This window comes from Paramormyrops kingsleyae, chromosome 14, assembly GCF_048594095.1.
Source record: "Paramormyrops kingsleyae isolate MSU_618 chromosome 14, PKINGS_0.4, whole genome shotgun sequence".
Classification (NCBI taxonomy): domain Eukaryota; kingdom Metazoa; phylum Chordata; class Actinopteri; order Osteoglossiformes; family Mormyridae; genus Paramormyrops; species Paramormyrops kingsleyae.
Window position 1 is genome coordinate 12,646,333 of NC_132810.1, and position 17,283 is coordinate 12,663,615.

At 43.6% G+C, this 17,283-nt stretch overlaps 1 protein-coding gene across 1 annotated transcript; it reads right to left on the bottom strand.

The window, feature by feature from the left end:
• Positions 1-9,065: 9,065 nt before the first annotated feature.
• dact1 (dishevelled-binding antagonist of beta-catenin 1) lies at positions 9,066-17,070 on the bottom strand. The gene is made up of 4 exons (XM_023840311.2): positions 16,315-17,070; positions 13,912-14,044; positions 12,457-12,612; positions 9,066-11,621 (listed from the first exon to the last, which is right to left on the bottom strand). The coding sequence occupies exons 1-4, from the start codon at positions 16,651-16,653 to the stop codon at positions 9,766-9,768; spliced, it is 2,484 nt and encodes an 827-aa protein (XP_023696079.1). The 5' UTR covers positions 16,654-17,070; the 3' UTR covers positions 9,066-9,765.
• Positions 17,071-17,283: the final 213 nt, after the last annotated feature.

Below are 17,283 nucleotides of genomic sequence, written 5' to 3' on the forward strand. Positions count from 1 at the left end.
TTTAGTTTGCTAGGGAGCATCCTGAGATGGACTGGTGTCTTGTCCAGAGTATCCCCAGCATAATGCCCTGTGCTTCCCAGGAGAGACCCCAGACGCACCCCCACCTTGTTCTGGATAAGCGATTAGGGAGACAGATATATACACGGCTGGAGGGAAGTTCAGCTCTTTTCCTAACTAGTGAATGAGGTTCAATTGTAATGCTAGTTAAGATAAGCAGTTAATGCGGTGCACAGATAATTAACAGCAAGGTAAACCAATAGAATGTAATGATGCAAGGAAATGTCTTCTGGTGCAATGTTATCCTTGTAATGACTCAACAGAACACAGATATGCTTATTACAGCACACACAGCAACACGGCAGCCTTTTGAGATAAAAACCATGATCCCATTTTATAAATTATATCATTCCCCCCCCCCCTTGCCATAAAAACTATAATTGCAGCCTACAAGAGCGCAAAGACGCCAAGGCGCGGTCGGTTTTCCGACACACTGACCGTATCTGGAAAACATGGCCAGTTTGTGCCGAACAGTGGCAGCCGACACTGGAGTCTTACAAATCAGCTTTAGTGGTATATAGGCTTTATTGATTAATGGCCGCACAAACTCTGGGCTGGGTAAACGACCGAGACCGACCGCTCTTAAGCAAACTCCACGCTTTTTGATGACAGATGAGAAAATGCTCCTAGAGAAACAAGAAACGTTCCAGAAATAATCTGCAGTACCATTCCCCTTGGAGCCGCCCTCGTCGGCGGCCTGGCGTTTGGATCCAGCGGTGAGCTTAGGACGCGCTGACTGATGACTGCAATGGTTTCATTTCAGATTAAGGCCTGGGAACATCTGGTAATTTAATAATAGACTTTTTAGAAGAACTTGGCTCACCACGTATAAGCAAACGCAATAAACACAGAAGCTGGAATGTCACAAAAAGAGAACCACAAGACAACCGCATGATAAAATCCTGATGGAAAACTCATTTTTGTAGGGGTTTTGGTTAATTTTGGATTAAGAACTGTATTTTCCTTTAAATTAGCAAATCAGACACTCAATTGCTTCTCAATGGCGGTCTCTGTGAAAGACAGATAAGCCTGCATTTCCTTCTACCATTTGTTTTTTTTTCATGACCTTGTACTGGATAAGTGGTGAGAAAATAGATAGATGTCTTTATGCGTTTTCTATCAACAGCAGTGTTCAGTCGCTCAGTAACATCCATTGTGTAAACTGGCCGAAGGTTCTCAACAGAAAACACTCAAAAGCATGTTTGAAATGTCAGATGTCTGCACGCATTTGATTCTGCAGAATTTCAGGGTTAATTGGTCTGATTATTTGTCTGAGGCATATTAATAAGACAACAGTCATTTTAAAACAGCAGTACCAGATTTATGAATATACTCTGCCGAAGCCAGGACCCACTGTAGCAGCAAACTCACAGTAAGCACTGGCGGTCCCTGAGGGTCTGGGCTGGACACCTCCATCCCTCCGTCTGTGACCTTCGGTCAAGCCAGCCATGCAACAGGAAGTGGCAGACGGGCCAGAGATCCTCGCCGGCTCCTCCTCAGATCATTACCCAAACAGCTCCTGCTGCAGACAAACAGCCATGGCGGGACTGTCTACTTGCCATCTGGTTTGAAGGTCTATCTGGGAAAACATCTCAGCTTCTTGTCATCTTCCCTTCACTGGCTGCTTTGCGTCTGCAAAAAGCTCTTAGCGTTCGGGGGGGGCGGGGGGGGTTTGTGACCCCCAGGGAGGTTTGGGGAAGTATGTCCGAGCAGTTGTTCAGGTATTAGGTTTGCCCACCTGGCCTCAGCGGGTTGTGAGCAGGCCTCATTTCGAAGCCTTCTGCTTCATCTCCGTGAAGAGCCTGAAATTCATTGGCCTCCGGAGAGCTTCCACAGACCACGGCTAAATCAACATAGACTGGATGCCACACATACCCCGGCGTCCCCATCGTGAGTGTGGCCCTGGAGTGGCTTCAAACGGCGAGCTTTGACCTTGAGAGCTGAGGGGGTTGAATATAACCCCAGCAACTGACCCACACTGCTGGGGGACTAATCTCTCATGCTAAGGCAGGGGACAAGGGCCTGGTTAAGAGCTTACAGACCATTTCACAGCAACAGGAAGCTCTTAAGGACTGCTGTGTTCTCTAAATCACTCATTGTTCAACAGCTAATAAAATGGCCCAAACATTTGTTCTTCCTTAAACACAGTATTTTTGCAGTTAAATCATCGGTAAAACAGGTCACATCAGACTTTCTGTCAGTAAAAGAAACAATTCTTTAATCTCTCCTGTGATTTATGTACAATGTAAGGTGGGATGAAATTCCTAAAATGTTTCCAAGAGAAAGGCGTTAATGCGGTGATAAAATATGTAGAGGAATACCCCGACAGAGATATTCTTTACCAAATCTCAGAACAAGAAGCATTCGCCACCATTACGTATATCAGGGTTTTGAGTTTAATTATGTGTAACACGAATGGAAAATGTGGATGATGATCCCACAAGAACGAATTAGTCATCTGGGTGACGTACTTGAGGCTTTTGTTTGTGAACTTAGGATGACCCCACTACAGAGAACATGCTAAGGGCTTCAAATAATCATTTTCTTGTTGAACCAGGGGAGGTGTTTACTTCAGTACATTTTGCAAAGCCGATCCAACTAGCATCCTCACTCACTTGAGAAAAGTGCAGAATCTATACAATGTCTGGCATCACTTTGTAGTTACACATTCACTAATCGTGAGTGGGCACACTCTTAGTCAACTATCCTCACTGCTCATACTGCCCCCCCCTCCTCACTGCCAAAAAATGAAGGGAGCCGGTTTCAAGTGCCCAAAAAATGCTCATCATCCACTCAGGGCCTCTCAATGACTTTTTGGCAGTCTGTAAATAGGAACCAGTAACCCACCCTGGCCCCCAAAGGCAGAGGTGACCCCCCTCCCTGACTCAGTGTTGCCTGATATATGCTGGGCATTGCAAACAGCTGGGTCCATTAGCCAAAACACGGCCCCCAGGCTTCCCAATATATCATGCTGGATATTTTCCTGGGATAAAGAACACCTCCGATGCAGACAAAATGGGTCCCCACCACAGCTTAACAAATCTCATTACATTTTTGGTCTCTAGACTTACATTCTAGATATATTCTAGATACATTCCAGTCACAATGAAAACAATTTAACACAAACGAGACACTCAGAATAATGCATAATTAATACCCTGCATGCATTAACAACTCTACATCAAATTAATTTTAATGAAAAACCAGTGACCTAACACACTAGCAACTGTGTACAGTAATTGTCACAGATCATTTAAAATATCAATAGAATTACAGAGAAGTTTCCACAATGCTTTTTCATTTTTTACTTCTGATTCCCAGTGTAAAGCAAGTAAGCCTAAATGTTGACTTGGACACTGTAGACTTCGATCTAAAAAGCCTTTCCATTCAGATCAGCTAATCTATTGTGTTATGCTGTGTAAAGTCCTCACAGAATGGCTCCATTTCTGCACATACCTTCCATTCATCTCCATTTTGCTACCTGAAATGGAAAAACAAATGATTTGTGGGGGTGATGACAGTTAATATCGTCAGAAATTAAAAATGATCCATAATTTTTACACATTGAGAAAAAGAGTATAATTAATCCAACAATCTTACACATTAAATATATTCATTATTATAACCACCCTGCCTATATATATATATTGCATTTATTAATGTTTCTATAAAGGATGAACTAGGACCTTAACTTTTATAGGAAACCACACAGGTTTCCCACTGGCTATCTGATACTATCTGAGTGCCCCTGTCTAGCCCAGTTTAACCTCTCCCAGCAAGGAAACCAAAAAAAAACAAATTGACCCTTCCGGGGGGTGGGTGGGGGGGGAGGGCATGGGGGGAGTCACATGTTTAGTGAGGAACTACTGTAGGTTAGAACATAACAACCACTGGCTCAAACCTCCTAGTTCACAAAGACTTTCTTAAAAAGCCAATGTCTCATAAGAAATGCTGTGTTAGCTAAAGAACTGGATATGCAGTGCATTAGACGGCAGTGCTCATTACAGCGCCATTCAGGACAGCGACAGGCTCTTTTTAATAGAGAAGACACAACAGATACAGCAGCGCACCTCCGTTTGAGCATGCGGTGCATTCTGTGCTGCCATGTCCTTCTGTCAATGTGCCGCATCGGTGCAGAAACCAAGGAAGAAGAGGGAAAGAGAAGGAAGTCGGGCTGAACGAGACAGCTTACTGCAAATTACTTTCACATCTGTACCTGGTCAGAGTGGGAAATGACTTGGAACTGCCCATTTCACTGACATTACAGGGGTAAAAAAAAAAAACAGGGGTGGAGGGTGTGGGGGGGAGATTAAAGTGATGTTATTTTCAGTTGGACAGGCTGTGTCTGAGCTGTTGGCTGTCAACTGACAGGAGATGGATTGACCTGACATGACATACAGGTCAGCACGTACAAAAACAGTGAGCTCTGGTAATGAAACGCAGGCCATCTGCACAGACAATAATCGGCAGCCATTTTATAAGGGTTTATATGAAAGAAACACATAAGAGGGCCACTGCTTAAGGCAGCAAAGCAAAGCAGTTTGACGTGGGGCTGAAGTCCAATCTGAAGAGGCATTTAAACATCTTGAATGATAGAAATTGTGATAGCCTGGCAGGAGAAGCATATCCCACCTTCATTAGGTGCAGAAGGCGGTGAAGACCTGAAGCTGTAGTCAGCGATTCATCCATCGTGTGACAACGTAATGGTACAGTGTTAGGACCTGGAACCAACGCCAGGAAGCACAGGAAACAAGACAGGGGACACTCGTGACAAGAGGTTCTTCCATTGCAGAGCACATGCGCAGACACATGCGCAGACACATGCGCAGACACAAACACACAGACCATGAGAGGCAGCAATGACTCAATACCAGACCAACCAGGAGCATCCAGATCTAAACTCTGCACAGGCTGAGGGGTGGAATTTTAACCCTCAACCTCGGAGGTGTGAGGGAGCGATGCAAGGCACCACACCGGCAAGCTAGACAGCTCTATGTGCCAGAAACAAGGCTTTGAACTGGATTTCAGCCATGAACCAGTATAAACTGCAGAGAGTGGAGGCAATGCGAAACAAAGAGTAGAGCAGTGTTGTGCATGAGCTACATTACCTCTGGGAGGGGGTTTAACAGAGTGATGACCACCGTCTGGACCAGTATCTCCACAAACACTGCTATGAGCCCAGGTAGATCCCCGCATGCTGTATATAAGGACACCACAATCCTAGGCCTCACAGTGCTAAAAGATGATCTCACAGAGTCTGATATCCCCTTGACGAAGGTGATGAGAAGCTTTCTTTGGGGTGAAGCATAGATAGATTTATCTGCACAGACCAGAATCCCATCCAGGGTGCACCCATCTTTCTTAAGCTTATCCAGGACAACGGCACGGTGAGCCTGAAGCTTATCCCAGGAAGCCCTGGGCACAAGGGAGACAAACACAAATACAAAATAAATACAACATTATGTTTGGAAACAAATACAGAAACACTGTGGTGATTGTGCTCATGTTTGGGGAACTGCGGAATTTAGCAATTCAGGAATTTAGGGGACAAGTAGGTTGGTTACAAGTATGTTCTGCGTAACACAGGAAGCTGTCTACGACAGTGTTCCAGTAGAACTCTCAGTCTACAGAAAACATTCCCAGAACTTTGGGAGTTTTCTTGAGTCTGTCATCAAAGTGTCAAACAATGTCTCTACCAGCACTTTAAAAAACGGTATTGAAAAAAAGTAAAATGCATCAGATTTCTTGTTCCCAGTAAAAAAAAAAATCTGAAAATGATCTCCCACTCTTGGAAAAACATTTCCTTGGAACATTTTGCAGAATTAGCAACACATACAACGTTTAAGTCACTATGAAATTTTGTCAGCCCCAAACATTCAGAAAACAGAAAACAAGGCAGAATTATGATACTACAACCAAGAATGTTTTCATAACCAAAATCTGGACTCGACCACATTGTCGTCTTTACAGGAGCACGTGAGGAAAAACATTTTAAGGTTCCAGCATCCATATATCGGCCAGCAAGTCAGAATATACCAAAATGAGTTGGGTTATGCAATTTCTATTAGGACTTTTTCAAGGCAGTGTTTTTATAAATGAATCAACAGAACCAATTTGTCAAACAGGAAAAAATTATCAAGAAGCAATGCAAAATATTTAAATAGAGAACATCATAGTAAATCAAAATATGGTTTCAATTTTCCATTAGTTAGTGGGTTTAGGACATTTTTATGACCTCTTGAAAGGAGGAATAGGGAACAAAAGCTTTCCAGTATTACAGAACCAGCAACAAAGTCGGGGGTGAGTTCCACGAAGCCTTCTTAATGCTACGTTGTTCTCTAATTCTATGTTAAAAGACAGAACTTACGAACGACTTAGCGTTAAGAAGGCTTTGGGAATCTCACCCAATGTCACTGGAGAAATGGGATATTCCAGTGTCTGCTTTAGAGTTTACGTTCAATGACCAATTATGTATACCTACATAGCACCAGGTAGGACCCACTTTTGCCTCCAGAACCACCTGAGGGGTTGACGAGTTTTGTATTCAGAGAAGCCTTTCTGCACACGGCTGTTGTAGTGAGCTGCTATTTTTGTGTTTGTGCTCTTCCTGTTTGCTATAATTCTGCTTATTGTCCTCCGACCCTACTCATTAACGATCTGTTATCACCCACAGAATAACTGCTGACTGGATGTGTTTTGTTCATCACACTGTGTTCTATAAACTCTACACATTGTAGTCTGTGAAAATCCGAGGACAGTGGCTGTTTCGGTGATGCTGGAATCGCCATGTACAGCACCAACAATCACACAACTTTAAAAATCGATTTTTTTAAGGCTTAATCAAACAGTAAGTGTACTTCTTAACCCTGTCTAAATGCTGTATGTATTCAGTTCCCACCATATGATTGGCTGTTTGGAATAATAGGCTGTTGGCATTATCAAGCAGATGTACCTAATACACTGGCCACTGAGGGCACGCACATATACACATGTATAAAATACTCTCCCCCTTGAACAAAGAAAAAGATTAACTGGTCAAAATTCCATCCATCCATCCATTTTCTGTAACCGCTTGTGCTATTCAGGGTGGCAGGAGGTCGGGAGCCCATCCCAGAGGCTATGGGCACAAGGCAGGGAGGGGGCACCAGCCCACCACAGGGCACACTCACACGGCAGTCAGTCACACGGCAGTCACTAACACGGCAGTCAGTCACACACCATCCACTCACGCATGCACACCTACAGGCAATTTGGTCACTCCAGTCAGCCTCAGCCTGTTTTTGCATTTTGGAGGGAAAGCGGAATACATTTTTTTTTTGTAGGGAATTGTATACTACTATTTGTTTGTAGAAATAATATACACTTTCCTTTGTATAAACTTCATTATATTAAGACCAGACATTCCTTGAGATGTAGATAATGTTCAATCACAGAAAATAAGCTATTGAGATAGAATTTTTGGTATGGAAATGTTCTTGCTGCTCGGTCCTTTTCTGGAAACCTCTGTGGAGATAGTGTACTTGGATGTGGAAGCTTTATGTGTTTCCATGCTAACAAATACAAAGAAACATCTGGACCAAGGATTCATCTTTCAGGAATGAGACTGGAGTCATAAATGACTTCTCAAAAGCAGCCCCCACAACTACGCAGCCAGCTTCCCTGAAATTCTCCGAAGAGAATTGTTAGTCGGCTATAAAGCGCCATAATAAGGAAAATTCTACACTTGCAGTTCCAGAGATGTTGAATTTGCACTATATAGCAAAACGGGGGGAATACAATACATCAAAAGATCCATAAGATATTGATTATTCATACTACCTCTTGGCACCATATCAAGATGTCCTACAGATGCACTGGTCATCTCATTTTTTTTTAAATAGGAGATGAGTGGACCTGATGTTTATACCAGGAAGCACAATGCACAGTGCAGTGGAAAATCCCACGCATCACGCTAGTCCTAGCAAGGCACAAATGTTAGATGAGCAAATATTAAAAGATGTTTTTGAACTGCGAGAGGACATCAGAGGACCAGGCTGAGAGCCATATAACATGGGGGGGACCATGCAATCAAAACACAGATGGGGGCAGGATTCAAACCACCCTTACCCTCTAGTGCAGGGTTCTTCAATCTGGACCTCAATTCCAAATCCAGGCCTTGTTTGCAGTTCTCCCATGTAGTTAGTTTAATAATTACTGATTCTGATTGGTCAGAGTCTTCACACCTGACTGACAGGTAAAGGAAGGCTGGAAAACCAGCAGTGCTCGGACCTCGAGGACCGTGATTTGAATAACCCTGCTCTAGTGGGAAGGGACAACACAACCCCAGCGGTTCAGATTAAATATTTTATAGAAAATAATCTGCATCCATTTGCACAACAGAAATGGCAACTGCGATGCACTTATACATAAGAACTTCACACTTAAAGCTTAGACTACAGGCACATTCCAAACTTTGTTTCTTAAACACTAAACCTTCCATCTTCTACAGTGTTTTTTTTTCTGTGACCCAGTAACTGCATAAAACCGCTTATGCTGCAGCTGTGAGCAGATATTATGAGGATTTTCATTTAAAAGTTTAAGGATGAGCAGAAAAGCATAAGGTCACAGGTATAATGATAGTACCTGAAAATCTAGATCTTAATGCTCTCCTGGGTCCCCACCAAGTTTGACTACCCTTGCTTTAACAAAAGCCATCTGTGACAAACAACTTCCCAAGTCTACCTCTGACTTTCTTCTTCATGGTACGAGCTATTCTTTTGAAACATCCACAAAAGCATAAAGAATGCAGAAACCGCACTGACAATTCCAGACAACCTTTGCCAATAGAGCAACAGAGGTAACGAGTCACTTCAGAGACTGGCAATAATTATAATAAAATAATAAATTCAATAAGATAAAACGTAGAACGGGTGTCAGAGAGAGATAGAGACAGTCCTGTAAATCATGTCAGGTGACGACATATTTCCAAAAATATAATTTTTCCAAACAAATAGTCACTTCCACGTACAGAAGAAGAAAAAAGGACGTTTTTAATCAGACATTTATTTCAGCAAAAAATGTAGCGCACCAGCATTAACAGAATACATACAAGGATCTATATACAAAAAAGCTATTTACAGCTATTTGGCATCAATAGAAAACTGGAGGATAAAGCAGTTGGTCATGCATACATTATGTGCACAAATAATAAAAAAAGCACCATATCAGCAATAGTCTTTAAGTTTGTCCCAAGACTCAATTCAGAAACAGACTGCGTCTTTTCAAAGGAAGGTTCCTTCCCCTTCCCTTAAAAATCTGCATTGATAATCAATTTATAGCTACTTCCTCATTTGATGTTGGACTAATTAAAATATATTAAGTTTAAATATTTTTTTAGCAAAGTAAACCATAGTCAATGACACATTTACATAAAAAGGGTACCAGGAAGATAGCACCACCGATAATAAACGTACCGTCAATAATAAATATTTAAAAATGGCTTCATACAATAATTGGGCGACACTGACTATTTGTACAGTGTGCAAACTGTATGATTTTACCTAGAAAGTGCAGGTTTAAGGAGGTTACAGATACAATTTGTAAATCATTGTATCGCTATTTGATTCCTATTAACAGTCGCTGGGACAGTTACACGCAATGAGCCTAAAACAGCCAAGGCACTTGTGGAGAGGAGATGAACCAATTTCATTGGCTACTGGGACAAGTTTTTCATACGGTAGTCATCAGTTTCAAAGACCCAGATCGAAAGCGGAGGATCTTCCTCTTTAGATTGTGGGATGCCTTTATTTTGACAAAAGCCTTAGCCTGGGCCGCGGTCATTTCCTGGCCAAGAATGGGTCCAGCGGCTTGGCCAAACTGAGGCCAGTTCATACCCCCACTCTCCTCCGAGTCACTGGTTGTTGTACTCTCCCCCACAAAGTCCACCTCACTGAGGCTAGACTCGCTGTCTCCAAAGCAGTTGGTGGTGTAGTTGCTGCGTTCATCCTCACTCGTGTCCAGAATCGTGGAATGGAATAAACTGGCACATTCCGCCGAATATTCCGAGTCGCTGCCTACGTACGAGTACGGGCTGGGGTACTGCACGTCAGATGGCAGGTACACAGCGGGGACGTGGCCCAAAATCGCCCGCTTCTGCCGCCGCCGCGCCCTCCTTATGGCTTCCTCATAAGGTACCTCCGTTATAGACTTCAGCCTTCGGTAGTCGCTCCTTTTGTACTTAGGCTTTGCCAGCACCACGTCACGTCCATGTGTATGGTGCTTGGTCACAGGTTGTTTTCCTGCAGTTGGGTGTGGGTGTCTGTCCACTATGCGGCCCTCTGGGATGGAGGCTGGGATCCTCTTCATTCGAGAGGAGGACATCTTCTTAGAGGATCTCAGAGGGTTGGATACATCCTCGGGGAAGCGGCACTTCTTTGGCCCCGTCCTCTGCTTCTCCCGTCCTGCCTCAGGAAGCAGATCGGCTTGCGTCCTGGATTTCAGCGAGGCACTCTTCACCTTGACCACCTTCACGTTCTTCCCACCCTTGCGGAGTTTCACCGTCTGCTTGTGGCCAGGTATGTACTGAGCGCTGACCAACTGCCCACCTTCATCCTGGCTCTGAGATGAAGAGCCTAAGCTTACTAGCTCTAGACCGGGTCGCTCTTCTGGAGCCGACAACACAGCCGGGGGGGATTTGGTGCATTTCTTTGGAGTGCACATCTTCACCGTCTGTGGGGCTTTATTATCCTCATGTGGCAGAAGGTAAGCGTACCGGTTGTCTTTAGGTGAGGAAACTGCATGAGTGCTACTTGGCTCATGGTAATTCTTTGAGCTTAACGAAGGGCCTTTATTTACAGCCTTCTTTTTTGAGAGGCTGTTCGCATGAACGTCACCATTGCCGTTGGTCAAATGTTCATTAGGAGGTAGGCCCGGGATGTGACACTTTCCATTCTCCGGAACTTCAGCCCGGGTTTCCACCACCCATTGTTTCAGAGGAGACCCTACACCAATATCCACACTGTTCACAGAACCGGGATGCACGCTTCCCTGCCAGGTGGTTTTGGGGTCAGGAGTTTTTCCTTGTGGTGGGCCCGCAGCCTGCCGTACACAGAGGCTACCTTGCCTCAAGATGCTCTTGGAGGGGTCTGTGTTTATGCTTGTGCGTGGCTTACTGGTCCTCATGGGCTGGGTCCGCCTCTGGAGTAAGCCGAAGATGTAATTATCCAGTCTTTTGTTGGTGGGTCCATAGGAGGCAGGCCAAGAGGTACTCTGGGACACCAAAGGCTGCTCAGGTTTTAAGGCGTCGCTCGAAGGCTCACCACTTTTCAGTGGGACACTCTCTTCCTTCAAGTGGTTGATGAGAGACTGGAAGAACATGGGGCTTTGTACGGCCACAGCGTGAAGAGGGCTGGGGTAGCGGTACACGTCACTCCCGTTCTTAGCCACCAGGTCGCAGTGGTACTTGGACTGGTTGTCGAAGGTGCCGTCGGCGGAAGATGGGTAGGAAGCAGAGCAGGACCTACTGGCCACCACGGAGCTCTGGTCGTCACACTGGCCTTCGCATTCCACACATTCCATCAAGCCATCTGCAACACGGCAGAAATTCTTAGTTAGAACAAAGCTTTTTTAAATACTGAAGGAAAAAAAACTAATCCATAAGTCCTAAATAATGAGGAAAAACTAAGAAAGGTACAATTAATTTTAAAAACCCATTTAAATATTTATTCACACATACTATTGCAACTGGTGAACTACTGACACATTTAGCATGTTTGCTAAATATAATAACTTAAAATGTTAGTGGTCATTCAAATCTCTCATCAGCTCAAATTTACTTTGCATGCATCCATGCATTTGTGGACCCAGCAAAATCAGCAATGGTCTTTCACTGCAGCATAAAAATCTAAGGATGGCAGAATGAATGCAGGGATGGCACTATGCTGTTCCCAGGAATGTTAAACATCCATGGTTCGCTGCTTTAAAAGGGCAGAGAACTTGCATGGGAACGTCTTCCCATTAAAAGGCCTCCTCATTTGTGTGACTGTCATTCGCTAGGCCATGGAATAGTTTCTTCTGTTTGCAGAGTTTGAGAGTCTTTATTTAACAATAAATCCACACTTTTAAAAATCCCAAGCCCTAATAAAATTACATGGCCAAGGGAACATTGGCCTGTGGTATGATCCCCCTTCAAACCCCCCACCCCACAGCTCTGCTACACCAGACACTTGCAACACTCGAGCTTGGGGTTGGTGTAGGGTGAAGGGCTCGCTAACGGCAGCCTTGGTTTGAGACTGTCAAGGAGTGGATGGATTGCTTACAAATTGTTGGAGGGTGAAGGTCCCCAACCAGACAGGCCACACAAGACTACAACGGGAACATTCCATAGTGGGGGTGTTCTGATGCTATGGCGGACAAACTCACCTGCAGACTTGGGTCGTCCCTCCGAGACACTCAGGGAAGATTCCAGGGGGCTGCAGAAGCAGCTGCTCGACTGGCAGCTGGACAAACATTCGCTGAAGACCGAGTTGGATGAGTTGGACAGAGACCCAGAAGCCCCATCACTCAGCTCGTAAAAGCCTGGCGAGAACAGAGGGGGGGAGGGTGCAATGTTTTTACATGAGCCCAGGTGTGAAAAGATTACGGTTCAAACGAGTTTTTCTGAGAAGGTGACAGAAGTCATAAGGTTGACTTTAATACAAGCCCATTAATCTTCTATGAGGAGGACGATTTCTGAATAAAATATGATCTGAGCCAAGGGCATAGTCTTCTGAGCATTATGTGGTTACTGCTATGCCAACCTGAACACTAAGATCTTCAACAAAAAAAACTTTGGTTAAAACTTAAAAGTGAACCACAGCGTGTAGTAAATTTACTTAATACTTCTATGAAACGTAATGGCAATGCTGTCAAACATACATCAAAATTAGGTTAATCTGTCGTTAGGAGTAAGTCTGAGTATGTATGATGTGGAAATGCAAGGAAAGATCTGATACCATCAAAAGAGAAAATGAAAAGGAAAGAAAAGCAATAACCAAACACGATCCTGACACCAAAATACCACCTCATTTAGATGACATGTAACTTCTTAATGGTCATAAATCCTATAAGGAAGCTGATGAGCAGGGGAGAGCAGTATAATTGTGTCCAAGGTTATTTTAAATACCATGAGCTGTAATCGACCAGCTCTGTATAACCTTGACACATTAAGCGCTGGTCTTAGCTGCAACCATCTATAGTATGTATGAACATTCAGAACATTCAGTTTTCACAAAACAAAAAACATCAGCAAACTATATAGAGCTCAGAGTTCCTTTAACATTTCTCCAAAAGCAAGCACCCATATTCCAGCATTTGTATAATCAGCCACCTAGAGTGTTATTTATAAATTGATAGACACCATAAATACTGGAAATAAATACGGTACATCTGAGAAGATCTAGTTTCACTCATGATCAACTGTCATTTGATAAAAATAATTCAATACAAGGTTCAATGATAAAAGTTTGTAAATATATGATGTTGCAGAGATCTGTAGTCTATGGAATGATCCTTAGGTAAAATTTTGTGCTTCATACATTCAACAACAGCTGCTTAGCTCCCTAAAAGATCCCAGTTTCCTCCAAATTCTGGTAACAATGTTACTAATCAATCAACTAGTGCCACTACATTACCTGCAATGACCCTTGCAACCAAACTCCATAACAATGATCTAGACCCCAGACTCATGGCATATTATATGCAGTACAGTGACTGTCAAATCGCCTTAACGAATCTCCGTGCTTTCTGTCCACAGAGGTCAGAGATACCTAAAGACAGCCATTACTTTCCTCTAGGCTCACAACCCTCCAAGTGTCACATTCTTCTTGGGCTTCTCACCTGAGCTTGGCCGGCTGTCAGTCTCCACGTGGTCATGTGACACCTTCTCGTTGTCCAATCGGAGGTCACTGATCTGTCTGTCCAGTTCCTGCAGTTGACTGATCAGCCCAGCATCCCTCCGTCTCAAACAATTCTTTTTTGGGGGGGGGGGGACGGGGGGGGACGGGGGGGACAAAATGGAAACAGTCATTCTCCAAGGGTTTTTGATAGTATCAGCTAATTCTCAAGCAATGCCTTTTCCAAATGGAGCATATTGTATGAAGCATTTGAAAGAAACTTAAATCCTACAATCTGTAAGCAATTAGTGGAAAATCGCTGCTGCCTTTTTATTTCATTCAACCATCTAATTTTAGATGCATGTCTGAGAAAGAAAACACTAAACAAAAGCAAGAGGTCAAGGCATTCTGCTCACAGCAGTCTATTTAAAGATTTAGCACCAAATTACATTAATTACCAACGCACAGGAATTCCCATATGCTGCTTCTTATCAGTGTAAGCCGTGACAAATACCTCATTTCGCAATTTACCGCATCCGATATCTTTTGCCACGTATTAGAGTCCAAATTCAAGAGTGGAACAAAGTAAACAAATTAAACTATACTTAAGTTTTAAATGCATGTTTAAAGGGTTGTTTCATTTTTTTTAAATTCTATATCTTAAATTAATGTGATCCAGTCTACAAATATGTGCCCAATTTTAGATGGAGAAGGAGGCATAGGGCTGGTGGACGTGTCTGTGAGCTGAGGCAGGGTCAATGCAGTCAGAGAGCATGCAGGCAATGTGGTACAGGGCACATGTGACAACAGCCAGACCTTGTCATGCATTCCAGACATGAGTGGGCCTGAGGAGGAAGAACAATGGAGATGTATCCCTCTCAATGGAGGAGCTGACAAAAATTACAATGGCAAAGCCGTACTCCCAGCCCCCCCACCCCGGCATCTCGACGGCTGGTTTGTATACAAGGCCAGTACTGCAACACTGACGCATTCAGTCATACAGGACAGGGAGCCGGTTCCCTCAGCAGTGAACAGCCTGACCATAAAAATGGGCTCTTGACAGGAGGCAGTGGGGTGATTAATGCACCCTGAGCTCAGTGCATGCTAGCGCAGTGGAGACCATTTTTATACAATGTGCCATTTTGCAAAGCAGCCCTATGCTTATTTGCAAAAGGAATCGAATTATGCACATGTGCTGCTGATAACCTGGGCTCGTGACGAACAAGGACGAGTCTGTTTCTTTATCCAAACACATCATCAACCAAGTTGTCATTGCCGAATTTAAGTCACCCAATTGATTAAAACCTATTCATTTTTTATTGTAGTAGAATACAAGAACCATTCAAATAAGCATACCTTTTAAAAACATTCTTTCCTAATTATATTTGTCTTATTCACTGTGATTTTTGATAGGGGTTAAGATCATTACTTATTTAACGTAGTATGAAACGAAACAATATTGAGCACCACTATCGGTATTTCTACATTCGATTAAGTCGTTTAAAAACTGTGTTTGATTGTCAGTGGCTCCAGTCAATTCATTCACATGTCAAAAGCTCCGAGATAAACAAAAATGTGTTTCTCACTCCTTATTCAAATAAGAAGCAAGCCACGCAAACAAGTCCCCGATTAAACGCCGGTGTGTTGGTGCCGGTTTAGGTTTAATCCCACAGAAGCTGTCGGGAACTGGCCTGGTTCCTTTGACAACAGCAGGGGGTGAAGGATATGATTGTAAAAGTTCATTTCTATCGCCTCCTCCATTGTAGCCCATCATCGGGTCTCAAACGGTCAGCTGGTCACCCTTGTTTGCCAGGATTAGGTTATCTGGGTTGTTTTAAACACTGGGAAGATCCCATTTAAATAACCCTTATATCTTTTTAACCCCGTGATCATTTTATACATTAACCTCGTCTTTAAAAACGTCAGTTTATATTTTTCTTGTGATTGCACGCATGGGTTGAAAGTTCATTAGATTCATGCTGATAAGATTTATTGACTTGCAAACTGAAAATTATCACAAAATAATTTATTAGCTTCGTGAAGCACTAAGTATGACGGCATCAATTTGTGCCGGTAAAAAGCAATTCTGGAAAAATTTAAGACAGCTAATATTTAACACTTTAACACATTTCTTTCACTTCTTCTGTAGATTTAGCGCGTCTTTAATTAGACATCCCCTATCCCAGAGTGATGTCTATCGTAAAGGGGAAATAATGCCAGCAAACTAGCAGAAAAATGTGTCCCAACACGGCAGTTCTTAATCTTAACATTGTTCCCCAACTTTATTACTCTAAGTAACATTAACTCCAACGCTTCAGCTTAAGCCACGTCGTCATGAGCTATTTAATGTTTGTGTATATTCCAATACACTGTTTTAAAACTGACAAATCGTAACTTAAATGCATACCAACTGCTGTTTCAGCAACTGTATGTTCTCCTCCAAGAGCTTCTCCTCTGAGCTCAAGTAGTTGTCCTCCAGCGCTCCGGCGCTGACTTTATCATCCCCGGTAATCGCAGATATTTCCCGGTGACTTAACACGCTCCTGACCAGCAACTCCTGCCTCTGTCTCAGGTACTCCAGTTCCCCTAGTCCCGCAAGCGTCGCTTCCAGTCTCTCCCGCGTCCGGAGCCGATCCAGGTCTCCTTCAATCCTCTCTCGGGATCTCACGTCGCTCTCCCTCCTGTCCCGCACGGACGGGCTCTCCTTGCAAGCTGGCATCTCCGCAGCGGCGGTTGCTTGTTTCATGATATTAACCGGGGATAATAAGTTACAGCATTAGCTTAACGCGTGCCACTGCGGGAGGCGAAATTAAAAATTTAAAAACACATTCACAGGAATCCAATCAATTTCAAATTCCAGGTAATCGATTTCTGCTCATAAATCGTCTCAGAGGGCAGTAAAAATGTAAAACCTAATATAATTAAGGAAAACTTGCAAGCATGACTACTTCTCATAGAAAGTTAAGAGATGCGAAATGCATAGATCTCTTTGGCCACGCACGGCTGTGAAGGTAACATCACTCAAGTCTTTAGACGCTCAATCTCGGCTTTACGCTCGCAGTGAATGACGCGCAGCCGACAGCTGCCTTCAAGTTTGTAACAGGCAGCGCCGCTCAGGAGCTCAGGCAGCGCAGCGCCAGCCTACGGCCGGCCTGAGAGACCGGGGAGGTCCTAGTGCCCGCCTGTCGTCCTCCCCTTTTATTTCGACCATCTGCAACCAAGCGCTGTTTACGCGTGCAGAAAAGAATAATATAAATCGTGCACGGGAGTTTTGATATTAAAGTGGAACCGAATTATAACATTATGGCTACTTCGAAAAGGCCGGTTTAAGAATGGTATGGACTGGTATGATCGAAATTCCAAGTGAAAACAATTA

Excerpts from the sequence above, each read along its gene's own strand:
- dact1 (XM_023840311.2), bottom strand. The coding sequence starts at position 16,653 with ATGAAACAAGCAACCGCCGCTGCGGAGATGCCAGCTTGCAAGGAGAGC. Across the intron at positions 14,045-16,314 it reads AGTTGCTGAAACAGCAGTTG|AATTGTTTGAGACGGAGGGA; the intron begins GTATGCATTTAA and ends CCCCCAAAAAAG. Across the intron at positions 12,613-13,911 it reads TGACAGCCGGCCAAGCTCAG|GCTTTTACGAGCTGAGTGAT; the intron begins GTGAGAAGCCCA and ends TGTTCTCGCCAG.